The 26362-nt window shown below is 30.2% G+C and overlaps 2 protein-coding genes and 1 long non-coding RNA gene across 5 annotated transcripts; all 3 read left to right on the top strand.

Moving 5' to 3' along the window:
- Positions 1–9681: 9681 nt before the first annotated feature.
- Positions 9682–13603, top strand: LOC112736766 (cyanogenic beta-glucosidase). 3 transcript variants are annotated; one of them, XM_025786354.3, is made up of 13 exons: positions 9682–10010; positions 10098–10167; positions 10834–10892; positions 11027–11102; positions 11204–11281; positions 11368–11455; positions 11557–11812; positions 12010–12125; positions 12221–12438; positions 12612–12643; positions 12805–12907; positions 13026–13134; positions 13244–13603. In XM_025786354.3, exons 1-13 carry the CDS (start codon positions 9852–9854, stop codon positions 13413–13415), a joined length of 1536 nt encoding a protein of 511 aa, XP_025642139.1. In that variant the 5' UTR covers positions 9682–9851; the 3' UTR covers positions 13416–13603. The 3 variants fall into 3 exon arrangements, 2 of the variants coding, with proteins under 2 accessions (XP_025642139.1, XP_025642140.1); XR_011870169.1 differs by having other exon boundaries at positions 9741–10010; positions 12985–13134; XM_025786355.3 differs by having other exon boundaries at positions 9794–10010; positions 10827–10892.
- Positions 13604–16330: 2727 nt separating this feature from the next.
- Positions 16331–17080, top strand: LOC140178058 (uncharacterized). Its single transcript, XR_011870171.1, has 2 exons — positions 16331–16680; positions 16833–17080. It is a non-coding gene; the product is annotated as an uncharacterized lncRNA (long non-coding RNA).
- A 6104-nt stretch (positions 17081–23184) lies between these two features.
- On the top strand, positions 23185–26009 carry LOC112732491 (beta-glucosidase 13). The gene is made up of 6 exons (XM_025781235.2): positions 23185–23359; positions 23474–23589; positions 24560–24783; positions 24905–24936; positions 25086–25297; positions 25731–26009. The coding sequence occupies exons 2-6, from the start codon at positions 23579–23581 to the stop codon at positions 25900–25902; spliced, it is 651 nt and encodes a 216-aa protein (XP_025637020.2). The 5' UTR covers positions 23185–23359; positions 23474–23578; the 3' UTR covers positions 25903–26009.
- The last annotated feature ends 353 nt before the right edge of the window (positions 26010–26362 follow it).

Here is a 26362-nt window from a genome sequence, read left to right as displayed (position 1 = left end):
TAAAACATGGTAGAAATGTATATACTTTCAACATTAAAAAAAACATTAATGATATAATGATATGAAAAGTCATGTGAATGCACATGGTAGAATTAGGGTATATTAAATAGTTAAATAAAACATGGTAGAAAGGTATGTACTCTCAACATTAAAGAAACCTTAATGATATAATGATATGAAAAGTCATGTAAATGCACATGGTAGAATTAGGGTATATTAAATAGTTAAATAAAACATGGTAAAAATGTATGTACTCTCAACATTAAAGGAACATTGATGATATAATGATATGAAAAGTCATGTAAATGCATCGGATAACATTAGGATATACTAAACAATTAAATAAAATATGGTAGAAAGGTATGTACTCATGAATCAAGAGATTATGAGTGACAAAAATAGATAGACATGGTCAATATGGATAAGGGATGAGAAAAAGGTACTTAATGCCATGAGACACATGAAAGATAGTAACCATGCATGGATGGAAGAAAAATAATTAGAGCATACTACATGCCAACATAAAGTGAGAAAGGCATAATTCCCTATTTTTTTTTCCTAACGCTTCTTCGAGCTTGCCTCTTGTGTTTGCACACAGAATATTATTTCTTTGTAGAGAGAGAAGGGAGATGATTAGTATTTGAGAGGAGTGATTTTTTACCTATGGGGTGCTCCCCTATTTATATACATTTGGGGATAAGGTGGTTGGGATATTTTAAATTTCAAACGGAGGGTGGTTAATAGGTTCTTATTCATAAATTCAAAATTCTAAGCTTATCTCCTAACTGATTTTCAAATTTCGAATTTAATTTTGTTTCTAGAAGGGGTGGTTGTTACACAGCTCATATTCTTCATCTATTTATTTCTTATTCTCTTTTGAACTCACACCAAAGAGTTTGATGAGAGCTCAGTCATTTCACTGCCTCCCCGTATTAGTGAGATAATGAGTTTCCGATCAATGAGATCAAGAGAGAAAGGCTAATTCTATCAAATTCACAATGATGGAAGCAAAAACAAATCCAGGTATTGGATCTATAAGAGGTCCTCCTACGATAGATATGTAGCAATTTGCAATGTTCTTCGGTCAAGTAGTGTAGATTCAGAGCCAAATCAACTAAATGAATCCAAATCAAGATCTTTCAAGCCCCCTATTACATACTTTCATTTGAAAATTCAGGTATACCTATTACCAATGTGACTCTTACAGTCTCAAATTACAGTGCATGGAGTAAGGCTATGGTTAATGCTCTTACATCTAAGAATAAAATTGAATTTGTTGATGGTACTATTCAGAAACCTGAGTAAACTGATCCCAATTTTAAGGCATGGCGACGATGCAACACATATGTAGTTGCTTGGATTAATCTCTCTCTTAGTCCAAACGTCTATCAGAGTGTTCTTTAGAATAATATTGGATATGAATTATGAAATGACCTTAAGCATCATTATTATCAAGGTAATCAGTTTAGAGTAGCTGAATTGAATGAGGAAGCACGTGTAATAAAGTAAGGGGACATGTCTGTCACTGCTTATTTTACCAAACTAAAATTTTTTTGGGAAGAACTTGATGATTCTAGAACTATACCTAGCTGTGATTGTGTAAAATATGAATGTGGATTAGGCATTGTTAGGCAACACAGGGAAGATAACAGAGTCATAAAATATTTGTGTGATATTGGAGAGCAATATTTCACTATTAAGTCACAGGTCATGCTCACAAATGACTTGCCTAGTGTGAACAAAATTGTGTCAATGATCACTCAACAAGAGAGACAGCTCTTCAGCTTTGATAATGCCTTGGATGCTAAGATTTTGGCTGGCTCTTCTCAATCTGACAGTAAATGGAAAATCAAAGGAGGTCGAAATCATTTTCAAAAAGGGCAAAGCCGTAATAAATTACAGTACACTCAATGTGGGAAATCAGGACACATTGTGGATAATTGCTATAAGAGGCATGGGTATCCACCCAACTTCAAACCTCGATTTGAAAAAAGTACTTGTGTCCTTAATTGCATGCCTGCAACAGACAATACTGAAGATGACAGTGATGATCTCAATGCTCAACAATTGGTTAGAAGTGAACCAACCATTCATGAATTCACTATAGAGCAACGAAAAGCTCTGTTGGCCTTGCTTAGCAGACAAGATGTGGCTCATTCTCACAATGTTAGCCAAATTTTAGCCAAAACTAATCATTCTCCTCATAAAGGTAGAATGGTATATATTTTACATTTTGATTCTCATGTCAAGGCTCTAAATATTTCGACTAAAAAACATAAGTCATGGGTTATCGACACTGGATCTACTGATCATGTGTCATTAACTTGGCTGATTTTCGTAATTATTCAAAGTTGATCCAATTATTGTCAAGTTACCTAATGGAGCACTCATTACCAGCTGCATCATGGGTACCATTATGTTTTCAGACAATTTTTTTTCTCATTAAAGCATTGTTCATTCCTACATTGAATTTCAAACTCATCTCCGTTTCAAAACTTATTGCATCTTTACATTACAAAATGAGTTTTACTGATAAAGCTTGTGAGATATAGGATCTGCACACTTTGAAGATGATTGGTGCAACTAGCAATGTTGATGGTTTGTACATTCTGCACAAAGAAATTAAAGCTCTCCCTCACATCACAACAATTTCTCACAGCCAGTTCTCTCAATCTTTGTGGCATGTTAGATTAGGACATCCATCTCATGATAAACTAATTGCATTACAAAAGGATTTTGAGTTTATTGACTGTACAAAGAATTCAGAACCATGTCATTCATGCCTCTTGGCAAACAAAAATGCTTACCCTTTTTTGTTAATTCTAATGTTGCAGCCAATGTACTTGATCTTATTTATGTTGATATTTTGGGACTTGTTTCCGTTCCCTCATTTACTGGAGAACGCTATTTCCTTGCTCTAGTGGATGATTGTTCCCGATTCATTTGGATTTTATTCATGAAAACTAAGGCAGAAGATTCATCATTGGTTAAGAATTTTGTCATTTTTGCTAAAACTCAATTAATACAATAGTTAAAACAAGTCGCACAGATAATGGACTTGGATTTTTAATGCCTAACTTCTACAGTTTTAATGGCATAACTCATCAAAGAACTTGTGTAGACACCATAATAGAATAGAGAATTGTTGAGCGAAAGTATCAACACATTCTCGTTGTAGCTAGAACTATCATATTTCATACTCATTTGCCAAAATCTTTTTGGAATTACAATGTTGCTCATGCATTTTACTTGATTAATCGATTGCCCATTCCTTTCTTAAAAGATAAGTCTCCATATTAAATTCTTTATAAGATTTTGCCAAATATTTTTCTTCTCAAAGTCTTTGGCTGTTTAGCGTATGCTAGCAGCCTTGTAAGACATAAAGGCAAGCCAGATCCAAGGGAAATAAAGTGTTTGCATCTTGGATTCAGGGAGGGAACAAAGGGTTACTTAGTATTCGATTTACATATTCGAGAGATTTTCTTATCTCAAGATATCCAATTTCATGAGAATTGTTTTTTCTACTGTCACTTTAATAATTCCAATGATAAAAATTCTTCAAATTCTTCTAGTTTATCTCGCAATGCATCTCGTTTTTTTTATTATTATGAATTTTTGGAAGGGACTAAGATCCAAATTTTAAACACGAATGATGCAACTTCTCAGCCAAGCTTGCATCATCCAAATGATGATGCATTATCTGAATCAAATGAAAATAAAGAAATTCTACCTTATACTGAAATTCATGATAATTTAGAATCAACATCTGCATCACACGAAGAGCTTTCAACTAATAATTCTACTGTTTTGCCCTCAATCCTCCATTATACCTGAAATTGCTTATGTGAGAAGATCAACTACGCAAACTAAACATCTTGCATATCTTCAGGATTATGAATGTCAAACCATTAACACTATTCCATCTTCGTCACAATTCACTGCTCAAAGGCACCCTCTCTCTAATGTCTTGTCTTATACTAAGCTTTCTCCTATGCATCTTGCATTTTCTGTTGCTATTCATAATTTAGAGCCTAAAACCTATGAGGATGCAATCATTCAAACCTGTTGGCAAGAGGCAATAAAGGCTGAACTAAGTGCTTTGGAAGAAAGCAAGCTAACTTCTTTACCAATTGGAAAGAGAGCTATTGGATGTAAATGGGTATTTCGCAATAAATATCACCCGAATGATACAGTGGAGTGGCACAAGGCAAGACTTGTCACCAAAGGATTCAAACAAGTGGCTGGTGTTGACTAGCAAGACACCTTCAGTCCAGTAGTAAAGCTAGGGACCTTGAGAGTGGTGCTGGCTGTTGCAGCGGTAAAAGGTTGGTACCTTAAACAAATCGATGTCAACATTGTATTTTTGCACGGTGAGCTTGATAAAGAGGCTTATATGAAGGTGCCTCCAGGTTTAGAAGCCTCACCAGGTCAAGTTTGCAAGCTTGAAAAATTCTTGTATGGATTAAAACAAGCTAGTAGACAATAAAATTGTAAGCTCAAATCGGTTTTGCTTGAGCTGAAATTCACTCAGTGCAAATCGGATTATAGCCTATTCACCAAGACCACATCACTTAGATTCATAGCAATTATAGTGTATGTGGATGACTTAGTGTTAGCAGAAGATGACCTAAGTGAAATTGAATCAGTCAAGGGTGTTCTTCATGGCAGATTTCATATCAAAGATATGGAAGACTTGAAATATTTCCTTGGTTTAGAAGTGGCAAGATCCAAGACAGGAATTGCTCTGTATTAAAAGAAATATGTCATTGATTTACTTAAGGAAACAGGATTTGAAGGTTGCAAACTTGTCACCACTCCTATAGATTATGGAGCAAAATTTAGTAAAGATACTGGAGAATTGTTTACTGATTCTAGTCAGTATATAAGGATTATAGGCAAGCTCTTATATCTATCAAATACTAGATCTGATATAAGTTATGCCATTGGGAAGCTAAGCCAATTTTTAGATTGTGCTACTAATGAACACTAGAAGGCAGCACATAAAGTGCTGCGTTATGTATAGAGTTCTTCTGCTACAGATCTGTTTTTCTCTGCAGATTCTAATTTACACCTTATAGATTTCTCTGATTCTGATTGGGCTGGTTGTGTTGACTCTAGAAGATCAATCTCTGCATATTGCTTTTATCTAGGATCATCATTGGTTACTTGGAAGAATAAGAAACAATTAACAGTTGCAGCCTTCTCTTCAAAAGCAGAATATCGAGCTTTAACTCTATCCACCCGAGAAGCTCAATGGTCGAGCTATATTCTTCAAGATCTTGGTATTCCAATCATAAAGCCTATTAATTTGTATTGTGATAGTAATTCAGTTATCTACATTGCTACTAATCCTGTGTTTCATAAACATACAAAACATATCGAAGCCGATTGCTATATTGTCCGTGACAAATTGCAAGAAAGTTTATCCATCATCTTCCCATTTCTACCAACAATTAAGTTACTGATATTCTCACAAAACCTATTGTTCATGGGCCTTTCCGTGCAGGTTACTTTAAACTTGTTTGTCCTCTTCTCTCCCGATCGTCAAAGTTTACGGGGGTGTTACTTAATATTATTATTCTTGCAAATTATTATTTATTCTATTAGTTAGAATTTGTTAGTGTAGGTTGTTATTTTTAGATATATAGAAAATTGTTAGTAGTAGATTTTGTTGTTTTTGTTGAACTGTGAAGTCAATTAGTGCAGCAATAATACAATCCTATTAGGATTAGTGCTTGTATATATAGCAAAATATTACAATTGTATTCACTGAGTTTTATCATTTTACAAGTTTAATTTCTAATTTCTTCTTAATTTCTCTATTTTTATGTTATTCTCCATGTTTTGTTAATGTTGCAAGTGTGAGGAGTGTATGAAGTTAGTCTTACATCAAAGAAAGCAAGGAAGAGTGAGGAATTTATAAGATGAGAGACCTATTAACTTGTTATCTTAAGGTTTTGAGTTGAATATGATGTCTTGGTGAATCATCAAAAATCTTCCTGACAAAGGTGCTCCGGACGGATGAGCTAAAAAGAGGGAAAGTTGATACTCGATGTGGAGGCTCACATGATTGAGCTCCCCTTGCCCAACATGTTCATACGCAATTTTAACAAATTTCTTAATTATTATTTATTTATTAGTGATTTAGTTTCTAATATGCTACATGGTTTTGTTTTAGAAACTGGAAACAGAGCTTTGCTCTTATTACGGCTTTCATATGATTAATCAATCTTCTCTTTTAATTTAGTAGTTAAAAAAGATGTTTATTAATTATTAGTTACTACGAATTTATATTAGGAGGAAATATAAACGATTTCTATCTCGCCAAACGTAGCAAATATACTTTTTAGCTCTAAATTTGTTATATTTGTAAATGGTTCTGTTCTGCAAATTTATTTTACACCTTGATTCCCTTTTCCATTCTAGTGTAATCCAAGCAAGAAAAAGCGAAGAGGCTTATAAAATAATAAAGCAAAATGTTAATTATTAGGGTTTTGTTAGGTTTACAGTTTCAGAAGCGGCTATGGCGGTTACAATTTTTCAATACAAAGTTAAAAAGGTTCCAAGTATTGAAAAATTTCTCTTTAATTATAAAAAAGACAAAAGATTTGATGTAAACATTTTTCTCTTTAATTATAAAAAAATAAATCAAATTGGATGGTTCTTGTAATTAGTTCATTAATTTATTTAAATAAGTATTGAAATTTATTAATTGGTCTAATAATAAACACTTAAATAAAATTTTGACCTACAACAAATTAATCTTTAATCTATCCGACTAAAAATATCATAAAAAAATATAAAAGAAAATAAAATGTTATTAATACTCTGTAGAAGCCCACAATAGCATAATACATGATAAAAATTACTTCTAATAATTCAATGTTGAAAAAACAGAAAACCTCCCAAGCAATCAGATACAAAGGTTCAAAAGTCAACCAAAAAAAAAAATTATAAAGGTTCGAAGATTTTAAGTTCTCTATATATTTGATATTATCATAGTCAAATAGAATTAATATTCAATTTAATCTTTAATTTAACTTTTAAAATTTTAATAGATATTAAATTTTAAAAATTATAATCGTAATTCATATTAATTTTTAAACTAATATTTATTAACAAAATATTGGTTTAATACATTAATTTATCGTGATTTAAATTTTTTATTTAAGTTCTATGTGATTAAAATTTATTAGAGTTGTAAAAACTTAATTATTGTTCCTAAAGCAAAAAATTTTTTAAATTAAACTTATTATTTATCGTATTTATGAAGATGTTATAAACCAATAAAGATTTTAAGAGATTTAATAAATTTTAATTACATAAAATCTAAGTAGAGATTCAAATTTTAGTAAGCTAACCTGTAAAATTAACATAATATTTACATAAATCAACTCAAAAACTAACATAAATTATTATTATATATTTTGAGACCGAACTAAGTTAATTATAATTTTATGAATCAATTTAAATCTAACTTCAAATTTCAAAAGCTAAATTAAGGCTTAGTTTGGTAAAATTTTTATTTTTTAAAAGTAACTTATAAAAGTTAATTTTTAAAAGATGGCTTTTTAAAAGTTGTAGCATCTAAGTTTGGTAAATCAAATAAAAAATAGCTTTTAATAAACACAAGCAATATCAATTACGTTTGGTAAAATAGTTTTTAAAATTTAAAAATACTATAATAGACATAAATGTAAGTATTAAATTTAAAAATTAGTTAATATATGACGTTATATTAGACCTTTAAATTTTGAAAAGTACAAGCCAACTTTAAAAAGCTTTATGACTTGGTTTGGTAAAACTTTTACTTTTTGAAAGTGGCTTATGAAAGCTGTCTTTTAAAGACAGCTTTTTAAAAATTGCAGCACTTGCATTTAGTAAAATCAAATTAAAAATAATTTTTAATAAGCACAGACACCACAATTATATTTGGTAAAACAACTTTTAAAAATTAAAAAGATTATAATAAACATATTTATAATGAAAAATATATTTTTTTAAATTTTTTAAATTTTCATATAATATTTTAAAATAAAAATTCATAATAAACATAAACATAATAAATAAACTCTTTATTTTTTAACTTTAAAATTTTATATAAGTATCATAAAAATTTATTTTATGCTAATATATGATAGAGATGTATTTGTGTTAAAATTTGTGAAGATTAGGTTAAAAAATAAAAAATATATGAAGATTGTGTTAGAATTTGTGAAGGTTGGGATGAGAAGTTAGAAATACACGAGGATTCTAATGGCAATATAATGGCGAAAAATATGTGCGTGAAAATAAATAAAATTTAGTAAACACAAGCCAGCTTTTAATTGATCGGATCAGATCGCGGATATTTGCTCTACATCCGCGTATCCGATCCGCACAATAATAATTAAAAAAAATAAATATATGTTTGGTAATTATATTTACTTGTTTGTATGTTTTAGTTAGTAATTATTATTCATATATTGTATTATTTTTATTTTTGTTATTTAGACAGAGTTTGATTAAAAATATTTTAGGAATAAATAAGTTTAAAAGTATAAAAGAAATATTTTTATTGAATTTTTTTACATATAAATATGATTAAAAAGAGAAGATTTAATTATGCGAATATATCCGATATTCGATCCGATTTACACATTTACGGAACAGATCAGATCTGGCACTAAAAGGCGCGGATATCATATTTGATCCGATCCGATAAAAATTGTGCGGATCGGATCGAATTTTCGGCTATATACGATCCGATCCGCGGACACCCATAAGCCTGGTTAACAATGGATTCTCTAACAAGAAGGTTAAAAATCTCAACACTACAAAAAAGAGGCGGCTTTTTATTTTGTGTGTGTGTGAGAGAGAGGTGTATAACAAGATGCTGTGAGGAGAGAAGTGTTTTACATTGGTGTGGTTACACAAATGACAAATTAGAAGCACCCATTTATTTGTATTGTTTTGTTTTTTAAACAAACAATCACAAATCGTACGGTCCAATTTGTGTCATTGAAAATTAAAAAAAAAATTAATATTAAAATTGGACTGTCCGATGTTTATTTTAAAAAATAAAAAAATTTAAAAATATAAATCGGACCCTCCGATTTGTAATTTATTTTTTTTTAAATAAATCGGATCGTCTGATTTAAATATTATCAATTAAAAAAAACACCATATCAAAGAAAAACACCTAATCTTCTGATAATAACGTATTACACATATATTTAATCAATATACAACAAAAATTAGCCAAAAGACGCGATACACCTATTTTTTTATGCATGTATTACACTATAAATAGAAAAAAAATAAATATCATTTACAAATTTCTCGAAAAAGAAGAATGTTATTTTCTAAAAAAATATAGCAATTTTTGTATGTATATTCCTGAAAATGGTAGAAGGCTTTATACTATACAATTTGGAATGATGACTCAGGTGGATTACAAAAATGATCAAGAATTTTCTCAAGAAAATATCTAGCTAACAATTAATGTTATGACTTATGAGTGTAATTCACTCATTAATATCATTTATCTGTAAATAAATTATGGATATGATTTGAATTTTGTTGATATTTTTTAGGGTCATTAGAGTATATATAAAAATAGAAAATAGAGATGTATGAAGATCTATCATCTTTTCGTTTTATTTTGATTAATATGTGTTATTATAATAGGGAATTCAATTTGTTGATACACAATTTGTAATTGGAAATTTAATAACACTTATAATGTTATACCCGTAAAAATAATTAGAATGAAGAATAAAGAAATATAGACATATAAGATATGTGAAGTGGCTGGTCCCGCCAGTTGATGATAAAAGCAGAGAGAGTGAGAAATGGTGTGAGCTTGTGAAATGTTGATAATGGAATCGAAGAAGGTGCATGCACTAATTGGCGTGATTGTTAGCATTTGTGTTATTGAGAGTGAGGCCACCATTCTCGATGTTTCTTTTCTCAATCGGAGCACTTTCCCCAATGCCTTCATCTTTGGGACTGCTTCCTCCGCATACCAGGCACTTCAATTCAATCTTCTTCTTCTTAATTTTATTGCTCTCTGAATTGTAGTAATAATTAAGCTACGTGATTTTCATTATTTGCAGTATGAAGGTGCAGCCAGGGAAGGTGGTAGAGGACCCTCTATATGGGATACTTTCACCCATAAATACCCAGGTTTGCGCTTTCTCGATATAGACGCACAGAATCGTATTTAGTAGATGAGTATGAACAGAAATATTGTCTCGAAAAACTTCGTGCTTATTCAAAAAGGACGGAGAGATATTAACATGAGAGGCAATTTATTTTTCATTTTTTTATTATTCTTGTTAATTTTTTGTAATTATATTTTTTATTTCTAAATTTTTTGAATGAAAAAAATTAGAATAAATTAGACATTTATAATTTGTTATAGTTTATCACCAAACAAAATACAAGTATACTAATTTTTGTGTCTCTGTTCTTTGTGTCTTATTTTTAGTATCTTTTCTTGTCATGTTCTCATAACCAAACATAGCTAGCCCTACTTCTTCAATTGTTGCATGATTACTGAATTTTGTGCCTTCTTGCTAGAATATCGATTTAACTATTAAAATCTTTTGATACTATGATTCTACAAAATTTTAATTAGTTCATACAATTTTACAATTTAAATTTTGTTATAATTTTAGGTTTTAGTATTTAATTTACTTGTCTGATTTCACGTGAAATCTCGATTTTCTTAATATCTGTCTTGGTATATTAATTTTTAAAGATGTATAAAAAAGTGACCGTGATGATGGTGTAGCCTTTAGCTAATTACATGCGGTGTTCGGGCTTATTTATCAATGGAATAGCTTGCAGGAAAAATTAAAGATGGAAGTAATGGAGATGTGGCTGATGATTCCTATCATCAGTATAAGGTGTGTGGTTTGAAACTTTGAACTGTAATGTAATGCCACATATATGGGTAGTTTTTTAATATAAGTGAAAGAGTATGAGTAGAAATGTGTTGAATACTTGAATCATGATAGAATGGTCTACATGTGTGTTTTAGGAAGATATTGAACTCATGAAGTATATGAATTTGGATGCTTATAGATTCTCCATTTCTTGGTCAAGAATACTCCCAAGTAAGTCTTATTAATTTGCTTCATGTTAACTGCCACCCAGATAACAGTAGTAGTAAATGGTAATCAGCCGTTTTCAATTTCTTGTTGTGAACTGTTTGCAGAAGGAAAGCTTAGTGGAGGTGTAAACCACAAAGGAATTGAATACTACAACAACCTCATCAACGAGCTATTGGCTAATGGTCATAGTTGATAGTTCAACATTTTTCTATCCCATTATTATATTCATGAAGCTGTTAATCATAAATAATCCTTAAGAATAATGCAGGTCTGCAACCATTTGTGACTATTTTTCATTGGGACGTTCCTCAGGCCTTGGAAGACGAGTATGGTGGTTTTCTAAGCCCGCACATTGCGTAAGTGACCCTAATTTTCCATCCAGAGTAGTTTATCTATCATTATATTGAGGGAGAGCTTCTAGCAAAATATATGATAATTTGTTCATATGAGGATGCAGAGATGATTTTAAGGACTATGCTGAAGTTTGTTTCAAGGAATTTGGTGACAGAGTGAAACACTGGATCACTTTGAACGAACCCAAGAGTGTGAGCAAGAATGGCTATGCAAACGGTAGGTATGCACCAGGGCGGTGTTCTGATTGGCTAAAACTGAATTGCACGGGAGGTGATTCGGGGACTGAGCCATATTTGGCTGCACACCACCAACTTCTTGCTCATGCTGCTGCTGCCAAGCTGTACAAGACTAAGTATCAGGTTCTCTGTGTTTTTTTGAAAAACTTTCTCATTCATAAAATGATTTCTTATGTTATAAACTTTATGAACTAGCCAGATGGTTTAGAGTTCAAAGCTTCTCAGTTTCATTTTGGTGGAGAACCACTCTTTAATCTTTGTGTGTACTTTAGAATGCTGTTATTATTAAATGTCTAAGGTAGTTCAAAATGTATGTTCAGGCATCTCAAAAGGGTTTAATAGGGATTACCTTAGATTCTGACTGGTTTGTGCCAGTTTCGAAAGCAAAATCAGATTGTGATGCTGCAAGACGAGCCCTGGACTTTATGTTTGGATGGTAAGGTTATATGTATTTAAACTGTTCAAAGCTTCAAGAGAAGAAGCATTAACAACTGAGATAAACAAATAACTTATTGAAACTATTTGGTTTAGGTTTATGGAGCCACTCACTAAAGGTGAGTATCCAAAAAGCATGCAATCTATGGTAGGAGATCGGCTGCCAAAGTTCTCTGAAGAAGAATCCCAGCAACTTAGGGGATCGTTCGATTTTCTGGGCCTAAATTATTACTCATCCTTGTATGCCGCCTATGCGCCTCACCTGCGCAGTGCCAAACCAGCTCTACAAACTGATGCTCTTGTTAACACTTCAAGTAAACAAAGCCTTATCTCATATTATGACATCTTAATTATCGAATAGCTTATGTGTTTTGCCCCTGCTTGCTTCATTATTAATATAAATGGCCAACAACATTGAAAGAAAACTAAATGCATGTATTCACATTGTTCTCTTTTTTTTTTCTTTTGAAAAAACAAATAATGACAGATCAACACAATGGCAATCCCCTTGGTCCAGTGGTATGTTATGTAATGTAGTTTAGCACTTTAGCATTCCTTTTTGTCTATGCATAATATTACATTATTGATTCCATTAATCTAACAATATATCCGAAACCGACTACAATGATGATTATGTTCAACAACCATTTCTCTTTTAATGATTAATTATATCTATGCAGGCTGCTTCAGACTGGTTATGCATTTATCCAAGAGGATTTCGTGAACTATTGCTCTTCATCAAGAAGCAGTACAGCAACCCTGTGATTTACATTACTGAAAATGGTAAGGCTAAGACATCATTTTTTTTCTTTCTTCCCTTTTTCTCTCAGACACCCTGCTATTTGATTTCTAATTTACAGGTTGATTTTGCAAATGAAATTCTAACAAGATCAAATTTTAGGCTATGATGAGTTCAATGATCCAACGCTATCACTTGAAGAAGCACTTATAGATACTTATAGGATTGATTACTTCTATCGTCATCTTTATTATCTTCACACTGCAATCCGGTAAGCAATAATGCATTATGAAAAGAGCTTCTCTATTTGTTTATTTATTTATTTCATATTATATGTATTTTATGAGGTTGGTTTCTCTTCTTCATTTTCCCCAATCAAGGGATGGTGTGAATGTAAAGGGATATTTTGCATGGTCATTGTTGGATAACATGGAATGGGACTCTGGCTATACTGTGAGATTTGGACTCATCTTTGTGGATTTTAAACATGGCTTGAAAAGATACCCAAAACTCTCAGCTCATTGGTTCAAGAATTTCCTCAAAAAGCATTAGCTAGACATATATATGTGACACAAGCAAAGACCAATGTATGTGACTATGTGTCTTCTGTTTACAATTTTAATCAACTATGACATGAGGTGCACCCTGTCTTGTTTCTTATCAGACTTTTTTGGAATTGTGTTATGCTATGGTGTATAGTATTTTTCTATGAAGAGAGAAAATTGTCTTTTTTGTAACCATTTTCTGAGTCTATTATTCATTCCATGTCAAAACATTAGCTTACTTGATTACTTCTTTGTGTATTCTCCGGCAGAGATCAGAAGATGAATTCGTCAAATTTATGTCCAGGCCGGTATAGACACTAACTAGAAGTTTTATATATTTTATTTATTTTTAAGACTGCCATATAGAAAGAAACAAATAACATGCACTCTAAAAGCAGATAAATACTATTGCATGGATTGTATATGATGACTCCTTCTTTCATATGATGTTATTTAAATTAAATGCTGAATTTGTCTTAGCTTGTTGGAGGAAAATGTGCACCATGTTCTAAAAGTATAGATCAATTGCACTGATTCGAATTCAAATTCTTAGTAGTTCGAGCGTCAATTCTTGGCCGGCTCAATTTGTTGCACAAATATCAAAATATATATAATGGATTTTAGTAGTTGTATTAGTTGCATTATTTTAAGTTTCCATCATAAAATAACTTTTCCATTTTGAACATGAAAGAAGCTGAAGATTCTTATAAAGTATTCAGACTAATAATATAGGTAAACCCCACCAAATTTGAAGCATGTAACATTTCACTCTCTTCCTCCTATTACTGGACCAACCTAGTAATAAGCATATTCAATTGTGTTTTAGTCTTGTATTAGATTGATTCCTTATACTTAAATTGCTTAATATAATACGCATCAACATTTAAATTATCATATTCAAATGAGTAATCGTGTATGTGTATATTTGTTACTTAAAATGATATGTTGATCTGTTGTTTTTCAATTTCTAAATGCTAGCTGGTTAGCTTGTCCCTTCACAAAAAATACTTCCATATACACGTGTTTCGAAATGGTAAAGTAATGAAAATTTTAATTAAGTTAAACAAGAAAAGGCCAAAAGGGATACCAAGAAAAGGCATGGTACCTAAATTAATTTTTTATTAGATTAATGTTGATGGTAATTATTAATTGAGTTATACTACGTGTATATTAAAATCAGCCATCAAAATCAGTCATTAGTATAAAATACATATCGAAATACAAATACACATTGAAAATAAATTAAACTACACATGTATTTATACACAAATATATTGGTGACTGATTTTGATGTACAAATAATATTATCTTTATTAATTATAGTACGAATATATAATGAGTACATAAAGTTAATCATCAAATATATTTTTTATTTTTTTTATTCATTTAAAAAAATTTTAAATGAGAAGAACTCATTTTCTTTCTTCTCCACTTTCAGTCTTAACAAATGTCTGGAATATGAGCTAGCCAGAAACTGCCATTCTAACATTTATTGAGGGATTCCATCCACAAAAGCAAAATTTATGGGTGACCAATACGTATCATCATTTAGCTATTGTGATTCTTTTTCTTTTTCGGGATTGACCACATTATAAAAGAGATCTCTTAGAAGCACACATCCAAGGATAGATTGGGGCGTGGACATAAAAGGTCTTGATGATACCATCAATAATTCACTTTATTTTCAATTAGGTCTTGCTCTAACCTCTTTAAGAGTTATTACTTTCTTGGTAGCTCAACACAACGTTTATAGTGCAAGATTTTACTAATACATGGCAGGATTCATTATGACTGGAGTTTTTGCTCATGAAACTTATTTTTTATTAGAGATTACAATCCAAAATAAAACGAGGATAATATATTGGCAAGAATGTTAGACCACGAAAAAACTGTATGAAAGGAGTATACAAGGTTAATCATCATATATTTTTTTAGTTTTCTGTTTTCATTCATTTAAAAAATTTATCTCTCTCTCAACCTTCACTCTTGAGACAAATGTTGAAACATGAGCATCGCTAGATCTTTCCGTATTTTAAGAAGACATGCTAGATCCTTCTTTTTGAACCAATTTTTGTAAAAGGTTCTTATAACCGATTTCATTCTTTTCTGAAAACCTTGTACTAATGAGATGAGAACTGAAACCTCCACATAAGACCACGGGAGAGAGAGAGCGACGACAAAGGAGACATCAGAAACAACAGAGACGGTAATGTAGAGGCAACTCAGGTTAATTATAGTAAGAGTACATCAGGAGTACATAAGGTTAACCACCAAACATTTTTTTAGTTTTTTGTTTTTGGGCTTGTTTGGGTGAGCTTCTAAAAAAAGATCTTTTTTCGAGTTATCTTTTTTTAAAAGATCTTATGAAAAAGTAAAAGTAATTTTATGTAAAAGGTTCTTATTTGAGACAAATGTTGAAATATGAGTCTCGTTATATCTTTCTGTATTATAAGAAGGCAAGCTAAATCTTTCTTTTTGAACCAGTTCTTGTAAAAGGTTCTTATATGAGTGCGTCTTACCTTACTCTGCCGATTCTACTATTTTAAAAAAACCTTATACTAATGAGCTGAGAACTTGAAAGCTTTTAGCCAAAGAGGATGGAATACAAGAACGACAGACAATAGAGACAGCGGCAACTCAGGATAATTATAGTAGGAGTACACAAGGGTGTAAGTTACCGAACCGGACAAAAAATTATCGTAGAACCGAACTGAATTTTACAACAACCGATTGAAAAATCCAAAAATCGGTTTTTTTTTGTTTTTTTTTCGAACTAAACTAATCGGTTCGGTTCGATTTTCGTTTGCCTTTGCCAAAACCGAACCGAACCGGACCAAATCGAAGAATGAGGGTTCAGCGAAGTGTGTTTTTACTAAGTTACCCTTTAAGCTAGGTATAAAAGCAACTCAGCCACATAACCTAGCTTTCTTCTTCTCCTTTTACGCCGCGAACCCTAAACCCAGTCTGCCGGTCACCACACTTCTCTCCCCCATTTTTCGAAGGTTCCACCTCCGACCTCCATGCTTGAGAGAAGGAGGGGCTGAGGGAGACAGAGAAGTCGCCAATCGTCGCTTGAAGTCGTTCATTCATCGCCGTCGCAGGGTCGCCGTCGTAACAAAGCCAAAGCCGAGCAGCACTCCAACATCCAACCAGTCCGTCGCCGAGCAGCAAACGATTCGCCGAGCAGCAAGAATGAGGTGGATTTGTATTTGATGGATGGTTTAGAGAAGTCTCGTGATCAAAATACTTTTGACACATTGAATTGGTGGAAGGTAAATTTTAGCAAGTATCCTATCTTATCCCAAATAGCTAGAGTGCTTAACAAAAAAAAGAAATTTGTAGTTCCTTTCATGGTTTATGTTTATAATTTATAATCTATATTATGTTTATAATCTATATTGATTTTCTTGTTTTATTTTTGTAGAAATTGCACCAACCGGAGAAGATGAGGATGAGTCTGGTGTGGATTCAGATTAAACATGGTGGTTGTTTGGTTTTTATTTGTTTTAAAGTGAATGTTTCGGATTAAACTGTGTTTATTTATGTTGTTTTGCTAGATATTTTTAATTGTCTTTGTTTTATGTTTAATTAAGTTGAATTTGTATTGGATTTAGATGTGATATACTCTTGTTATTCTAGTTTATTGAAGGTTTTAAACTTCATTTTATGATATTTTAAATTCTGATAATTAGGTGTAAAAAAACCGAAAAAACCGACCGAATCAAACCGCTGTTGGTTCGGTTCGATTCGGTTCAGTTGTTCAAACAACAGCCAATCGATTGGTTGGCCTCTTTGTAAAACCGATCAGGTCGGTTCGGTTAATTTTCGGTCTAAAACCGAACCGAACCGATTACACCCTTAGGAGTACATCTGGAGTACATAAGGTTTACCAAACATTTTTTTAGTTTTCTGTTTTTTTTCATTTAAAAATTTTTAAAATGAGAAAACTCATTTTTCTCCTTTTTCACTTTCACTATTGAGACAAATATCGAAATATGAGTCTCACCCACCAGATCTTTCTGTATTATAAGAAGGCAGGCTAAATTCTTGCTTTTGAACCAATTTTTTATAAAAGGTTCCTATACAAGTATGTCATATCCTACTCTACTCCACAGAAAACTACGGGGAGAGAGCGCTAGAGATGGTGGACTACGAAAAGAAAAAGGAGGGACCAGAGACTAATTATAGTAGGAGTACATCAGGAGTACACAAGGTTAACCACCAAACATTTTTTAGTTTTTTGTTTTTATTCATTTAAAAAATTTCAAAATGAGAAAACTCATTTTTTCCCTTCTCACTTTCATTCTTGAGATAAATGTCGGAATATGAGTCTCGTTAGATCTTTCTGTATTATAAGAAGGCAGTCTAAATCTTTCTTTTTGAACCAGTTCTTGTAAAAGGTTCTTATATGAGTGTGTCTTACCTTACTCTGCCGATTCTATTATTTTAAAAAAACCGTATACTAATGAGTTGAGAACTAAAAAGCTTTCAGTCAGAGAGGGCGGAATACAAGACCGAGAGACAATAGAGACAGCGGCAACTCAGGCTAATTATAGTAGGAGTACATCTGGAGTACATAAGGTTTAGCAAACATTCTTTTAGTTTTCTGTTTTTATTCATTTAAAAAATTTTAAAATGAGAAAACTCATTTTTCTGCCTTTTCACTTTTAATATTGAGACAAATGTCAGAATATGAGTATCGCCAGATTTTTCTGTATTATAAAAAGGCAAGCTAAATTTTTTTTTTGAACCAATTTTTATAAAAGGTTTTTATATAAGTTTGTCATATCCTACTCTACTCCACAGAAAACCACGGGGGAGAGAGAATTAGAGAGGGTGTAGTATGAAAAGAAAAAGGGAGGGACCAGAGACTAATTATAATAGGAGTACATCAGGAGTACATAAGGTTACCCACCAAATATTTTTTTAGTTTTTCTGTTTTTTCATTTAAAAATATTTAAAATGAGAAGAACTCATTTTTCTCCCTCCCTAATCTTTCACTTTTGAGACAAATGTCGGAATATAAATATCGCCTATGTTATAAGAAGGGCAGGATAAATCCTTCATTTTGAACTAATTCTCGTAAAAGGTTCTTATATGAGTGTGTCACAGCTGCCGATTCTATTATTTTTAGAAAATTCTACACAGAAGTTATGGTTAATTTCTACTAAACTATTGAAGATACTTTGTTCTAACCTAGGATTCAATATACTGCAAATCAATCCTAAATGAATATGGTGATAAAAAGAACATAGGAAGTCTCCAATATATAACTACTCAAGAAAGAAGAATTGCATCTGATCTTCATCTCTACCATTAAACACCAACGTAAAAAATTTTATACTAACGAGCTGAGAACAAACATCCATATAAGACCATGGAAGAGAGAGCGAGAAAAGTAGTGTACAATACAGTAAATGAGAGAGTAAAGACAACAGATACGGTGATGCAGGCTAATTATAGTATGAGTACATCAGGAGTACATAAGGTTAACTACCAAATATTTTTTTTAGTTTTCTATTTTTATTCATTTAAAAATTTTTAAAATGAGAAAAACTTATTTTTTTTTCATCTCTCGACTTTCACTCGATACAAATGTTGGAATATAGACCTTGCCAAGTTTTCTGTATTATAAGAAGACAGACTAAATCCTTCCTTTTGAACAAATTTTTGTAAAAAGTTTTTATATAAGTGTGTCATCTATTATTTTCAGAAAATCCTATACTAATGAGCTAAGAACCTCAAACCTCAACGTAAAATTACGAATAGTGGAATAGAAAGCCAGAGATAACAGAGACAGCAATATAGAGACAACTCAGGCTAATTATAGTTGGAGTACATAAGGTTAATTACCAAATATTTTATTTAAAAAATTTTAAAATAAGAAAAATTCATTTTTTTTCTTGCTCAACTTTCAAAGTTAGTTGGTTATCTTTTTTAATGAATTTTATTGGTTTGCCGCTTCAAAAGTATGTCAACCAGTCATTTACATTGTCAATCATTTTATCTTTCATAAAAAAATAAACATATTAAAGTGGACTACCACATTATTAGTTAAAAATATTTATAGGAGTACATTAGGAGTACATAAGATTAACTACTAAATATTTTTTTAGTTTTTTGTTTTTATTCATTTAAAAAATTTCAAAATGAGAAAACTCATTTTTCTCTCTTCTCACTTTCACTCTTGAAATAAATGTCGAAATATGAGTCTTGTTAGATTTTTCTGTATTATAAGAAGACAGGCTAAATCCTTCCTTTTGAACCAGTTCTTGTAAAAGGTTCTTATATGATTGTGTCTTACCTTACTCTGCCGATTCTATTATTTTCAAAAAACCTTGTACTAATGAGCTGAGAACTTGAAAGCTTTTAGCTAGAGAGGGCGGAGTACAAGACCCAGAGACAATAGAGACAACAGCAACTCAGCCTAATTATAGTAGGAGTACATCAGGAGTACATAAGGTTTACCAAACATTTTTTTAGTTTTTCTGTTTTTATTCATTTAAAAAATTTTAAAATGAGAAAACTCATTTTTCTTCCTTCTCACTTTCACAATTGAGATAAATGTTGGAATACGAGTCTCGCCAGATCTTTCTATAATTTAAGAAGACAAGAAGACAGGCTAAATTCTTCTTTTTAAACCAATTTTTATAAAAAGTTCCCATATAAGTGTGTTATATCATAGTCTACTCCACAGAAAACCATGGGGAGAGAGAAAAAAGAAAAAAGAGGGACCAGAGACAATAGAGATAGTAATGTAGAGGCAACTCAGACTAATTATAGTAAGAGTACATCAGGAATACATAAGGTTAATCACTAAACATTTTTTTAGTTTTCTATTTTCAATCATTTAAAAATGTTTAAAATGAGAAAAACTCATTTTTCTTCCTCGTTCAACTTTCACTCTTGAGACAAATGTCAGAATATGAGCTTCCCTATATCTTTCTGAATTTTAAGAAGGCACGTTAAATTCTTCTTTTTCAACTAATTCTTGTAAAAGTTTTATATAAGTGTGTCATATCTTGCTTTACCGATTTTATTCTTTTCTGATATACTAATGAGTTGAGAACCTGAAACCTAAAATTACGGGGAAGGAGAGTTGTAGAATGAACACTTGAACATAGATGCTGAAAAGTTCATGAATTTCATAGTTTTCTACTCCTGATCTTGTTTATACATTACTAAACATTCTTAAGAAACTAAGCTATGGTTAATTTCTACTAAACTGTTGAAGATATTTTGTTCTGACCTAGGATCTAATATACTGCAAATCCATCCTATATGAATATGCTGTCAAAAAGAATATAGAAAATCTCCAATATACAACAACTCAAGAAAGCAAAATTGTATCTGGTCTTCATCTCTATCATTAAACACCAACGTAAAAAATTCTATACTAATGAGCTGAGAACAAACCTCCATATAAGACCATGGGGAGAGAGAGCGAAAAAAGTAGAGTACAAGACAATAAAAGAGAGAGCAAAAACAACAGAAACCGTGATGCAGAAGCAACTCAGGCTAATTATAGTATGAGTACATCAGGAGTACATAAGATTAACTACTAAACATTTTTTTTAGTTTTTTGTTTTTATTATTTAAAATTTTTTAAAATGAGAAGAACTCATTTTTCTTTCTCTCTCAACTTCCACTCGATACAAATGTTGGAATATGAGCCTCGTCAAGTCTTATATTAGTGTGTCATAATCTACTCTACTAATTCCATTATTTCCAGAAAATCCTATACTAATGAGCTGAGAACCTGAAACTCAACGTAAAACTACGAACAGAGAACCAAAGAGAACCAGAGATAACAGAGACGGCAATAGAGAAACAATTCAGACTAATTATAGTTGGAATACATAAGGTTAATCACCAAATATTTTATTTAAAAAATTTTAAAATAAGAAAAAAAAATTTCCTTGCTCAACTTTCAAAGCTAATTGGTTGTTTTTTTAATGAATTTTATTGGCTTGTTGCTTCAAAAGTATAACAATCAGTCATTCACATTGTCAATAATTTTATCTTTGATAAAAAAACAAATATATTAAAGTGGACTGTCACATTATTAGTAAAAAATATTTGTCTAATTTCATTTATTTTATAATAGTTCGTTTCAAAAGAACAATTTGTTAATTTTTTTACTAAAATTCTGCTACAGTTTTCTTTTTTTTTTTTATTAATGTTTGTAAGCTAAAATGATTAGATTTATACCATTCTAGTTTGCAAAAGAGTATTATTTAAATTATTTTTTGATTAGTTTAATATTAATAATAATTAATTATACTAAAAATATATAAGATTAATCACTAAATATTAAATTAATAAAAAAATCTAAATAACAAGAGAGTAGAGTTTAATAAAACACGACAAAGCCTAAATAAATTCAAAATTTAAAGCAGCATTTGCAAGTTGCAAGAGATCATGATATTCTCTCTCACATGAGCATACTTTTCCTACCTTAGTATTGTCTTTTTCCTTGTCATATTTATTTATTTAGCTTCCACAAACACACACACCACATCGACATTGTATTGTAAAATGAGTATGGGTATGGCAATTTCATTCCATGGCAATAGAGGTTTTGTTCTCCTCCTTGGTGTTTTGGCTCTTCTTGTTAGCAACTCATGCTCCGACGACGTTGCGTCGCTAAACCGGAGTAGTTTTCCGGCAGGTTTCATCTTTGGGACTGCCTCCGCTTCTTACCAGGTACTCAACAATCAACAATCAACATATATACATGCCTTATTATTAAGAAAATAATTAATTAAATGCCTTGTAGTATGAAGGTGCTGCAAATGAAGGTGGCAAGGGACCAAGTACATGGGACACCTTAACTCATAAACACCCAGGTAACATTCAAACTTTAGGTCATGGTTTTTATTTAATTTGTATTTATTTATTTTTTGGAGTCACGTTGTGTAAATATTATTTTTTGTTAGTACTTAGGTAGCGTTTGTTTTGAGGTACTAAGATAGAGACTGGGAGACTGAAACTCAGTATCATGTTTGTTGGTTCAGAGATTGGTACTAAAATTTCTGTCTCTATCTCCAAAATTTCAGTATTTCAGTACCTCCAAAAAATGAGGACGCAAGGGACTAAAATTTTTATAGATGGAGACTGAAACTTTAACAACATTTTATACCTAAAATACCTTCATTTCAATTAATTAATTCTAATTTTATCCTTTGTACAAATTAAATTAGAATTTCATTCTTGTTTCAATTTCTGTTTCTCACTTTGCACCAAACAGAATATTGAGATTTATTTCAATCTCTGTCTCTTAGTCTCTGTCTCTCAGTTTCAGTCTTTCGTTTCTGTCTCTCCACCAAACGTTACCTTAATGAACAATAATTTATACTCATATTTACAAAAATTTTATACATAAAAAACATATAATTTAATTTGCATTTATATTTATCAAAATTTACATGTACATATAAATTAATATATTTTGCACTCACTTTTTTTAGAATTTACATAATAAAATTTATTTGAATAATTAATTATAATTAAAAATAACAAATCATCAATTATCACCTTAGTAACAAAAAAAGTGGTATTTGTATAATAAATTTTAAAACAGATGACACAGTAATAAAAAAAAAATTCAGTTCTCACTTATTATATTTATTACTTGAAGATAAATTTAGCTGAAAAGTGATCTTAGAATGTAGTTGAATCACATATATATATATATATATATATATATATATATATATATATATATATATATATATATATATATTGACTTTTATGTACATACTTTGCAGAAAGGACTTTCAAGATTATTCAGAGTTGTGCTTTAAAGAATTTGGAGACAGAGTGAAACATTGGATTACACTTAACGAACCATGGAGTTATTGTTATGGTTTAGATAAGCCTTATCTCGCCGCACACTACCAACTCCTTGCTCATGCCGCTGCAGTCCAAATTTATAAAGCTAAATATCAGGTTTATTTTATTTATTTCCACTAATAATTCAAAATCATAGCTTTATTTCTTTTTAACATTATTGTGAGTGCCTTGTAATTACATTAACCTTAATATATATACTTATGTGATCAGGTTTCTCAGAAAGGTTTGATAGGCATCACGTTAAATTCTAATTGGTTCTTGCCATACACAAACAACAATTTGGATATCCTTGCTGCTCAACGAGCTCTTGATTTCATGTTTGGATGGTAATAAACTAATAATGCCCTCTTCTATTATATGTTGTAAACTATTAATTACTTTTATTCCTTTATGCATGAATTTTATTTTATTTTAAAAAATACATAAAAAGACATTAGAAAAAAAATTAAATATCTAAAATTAAAAACAAATAAAAACATCTAAAATTTAAATAAAAATATCTGAAAGTGAAAAAAGTAAAATTAATTTAAATTTTAAGATTTAAAATTTAGAATGGCTAGAGATGACGGGACAAGATAGTAACTAACAAAAGTGGATGACCAACTATGACAGTTGGCAATGGTGCCAGGTGGCTGGTGGTGAGAGTTTGTAGCATTGAGGAAAAAAAAAAGAAAATAAAGTGGAAGGGAGCGAATAATTAATTTAAAATTTTTTTTTAAATGATTTGGTTTTAATGTTTGTTTGGACATTATTAAATTAATAAAAAAAATTTAATAAAAAATTTTTATTTTTTATTTTTTTAGTATATTTAGTAAATTTTTAATAATAAAAATAAAAATATTTTTTTAAAAAAGTTATAATTTATATTTTTTTTAAAAAATATTTTTATGTAATAAATAAATAAAAAAAATACTTTTATATGATTATACTTAAACATAATTAATAAATAAAAAAAATTTTTTACATGAGTTATCAAAATATAAAATTATTTTTATTTTTTTATAAATTTTTTAAAAAAAATAACTTAAAAAATATCTTTTATTAAAAATTCACCCAAATAGACCCTTATTTGACAATGGTCTAATAATTAGTTCTAAATTCTTTATTGACTTACTAATGTCCTTGAAAACATTAACCTCTTGTATTATATATAACTTCTCGTTACTAATCTAAGGTTCAACATATTTATATATATACGTACATATTATACTATACCATGTTTCACTACATTAGTGATTAATTTCATAATAACTTCTATTTTTTCAAATTGAAAAATAATATTATATATATATACAGGTTTATGGAACCAATAACAAGAGGAAAGTATCCAAAATCCATGCAGCAATATGTGGGAAGCCGGTTACCAAGTTTCAGCAAAGAGCAATCTAAGCAACTTATAGGTTCATTTGATTTTATTGGACTCAATTATTACACTTCTAATTATGCTGCTCATTTACTCCATGAAAACAATGACAATACCAAACCAAACTATTTCACCGATTCACATGTCAATACGACAAGTAAGTATACCACTTTAAATAAAATGTTTCATTTTCAAATAAATAATTTGGTATATTAAAAAATAAATATTATTGAAACCGAAAATAATGTACCCTTTTTTTTTCTTTCTTTTTTGTGCAGCTGAGCGAAATGGGATACCCATTGGGCCAAGGGTATGTATATATGCACGATCAATTCTCCTTCATTATACACGTCCAAAAAAAAAAAAAAAATTCTCCTTCATTATTGTTTCTTATTTTTGTTATTATTGTTATATATTTATTTTATATATGAATAATTAATAAATCGAAAATGGACACAGGCTGCTTCAACTTGGCTATATGTATATCCAAAGGGAATTCGAGAGATATTGTTGTACACAAAGAAAACATATAACAACCCTTTGATTTACATCACAGAAAATGGTATCGATGAGTTCAATGATCCAACACTACCACTTGAAGAGGCCCTCATGGATACTTTTAGAATTGACTATTATTATCGCCATCTTTATTATGTTTCAACCGCAATCAAGTAAGTTACCTTTAGTTATTTATTAATTCCAAAGTTATATCTTGATTATTTTTTGGTTTAATTATTCTATTATTTTTTATAATTTTATTAAATTTTTAATTAGATTTTTATATTTTTTTAATTAAATTACTATACTATTTTTAATTTTATAATTAGATCATTTTTATATCAAAAATATTAAAATTAATAAAATATTTTTTTTGTAAATTGAACACATAATTAAAAATCTAATTATATATTTTAAAAAAATATTCTGTTAATTTTAATATTTTTTATATTTAAAAAATTTAATTATAAAATTAAAAGTAGTATTTAATTAAAAAAATAAATATAAAAATTTAATTAAAAATTTGATAAAATTATAGAGATAACAGAATAATTAAACCTTATTTCTTATTCGATCTATGTAATTTATTGGCTTTTATTGTTGTAGGGATGGAGTGAATATAAAAGGGTATTTTGCATGGTCACTATTGGACAACTTTGAATGGGGCAATGGTTACACCGTGCGTTTTGGAATTAACTTTGTTGATTATAAAGATAATTTGAAAAGGCACCAAAAACTTTCTGCTCATTGGTTTAGGAATTTTCTTAAAAAATATTAGACTTAATTCTTGATGTAATAATGGTCATTTTATTCCGAATAATGTAAACGTGACCATTTGTATGAATGAATGACCAATTCTAATATTAAATAATCTTAAATTTGAAATGATATTTTGCATTTATCTTTGTTGAAAACTTTATTTTAAAACATCAAATAATTAAATCCATACAAAATTATAAATAATCCTCTCACTGGTACAAGAATTCACAAATGAAATCTCGTTGCAAGTATAGTCTCTAAACCAATCAATAATCCTTTCATATAAAAATTTGTTTGTCACAAGTACAAATTCCTAAAATCTATAAATCGAAGTATTTAAATCTCGGGTCGTTCTTCCTATGAATTGCAATAAAGTGTCCTTGTTATTGGTTATGAGTTATGATTGGGATTTTGGGGATAATAGGCAAAAAATATAAATGGCAAAGAAAATAAACTAACAACTAACAAAGCTCTTGGCA

The sequence above is a fragment of the Arachis hypogaea genome, chromosome 13 (assembly GCF_003086295.3).
Source record: "Arachis hypogaea cultivar Tifrunner chromosome 13, arahy.Tifrunner.gnm2.J5K5, whole genome shotgun sequence".
Classification (NCBI taxonomy): domain Eukaryota; kingdom Viridiplantae; phylum Streptophyta; class Magnoliopsida; order Fabales; family Fabaceae; genus Arachis; species Arachis hypogaea.
The sequence above is the reverse complement of the archived record's forward strand: the minus strand, read 5'-3'. Positions and strand labels throughout refer to the sequence as shown.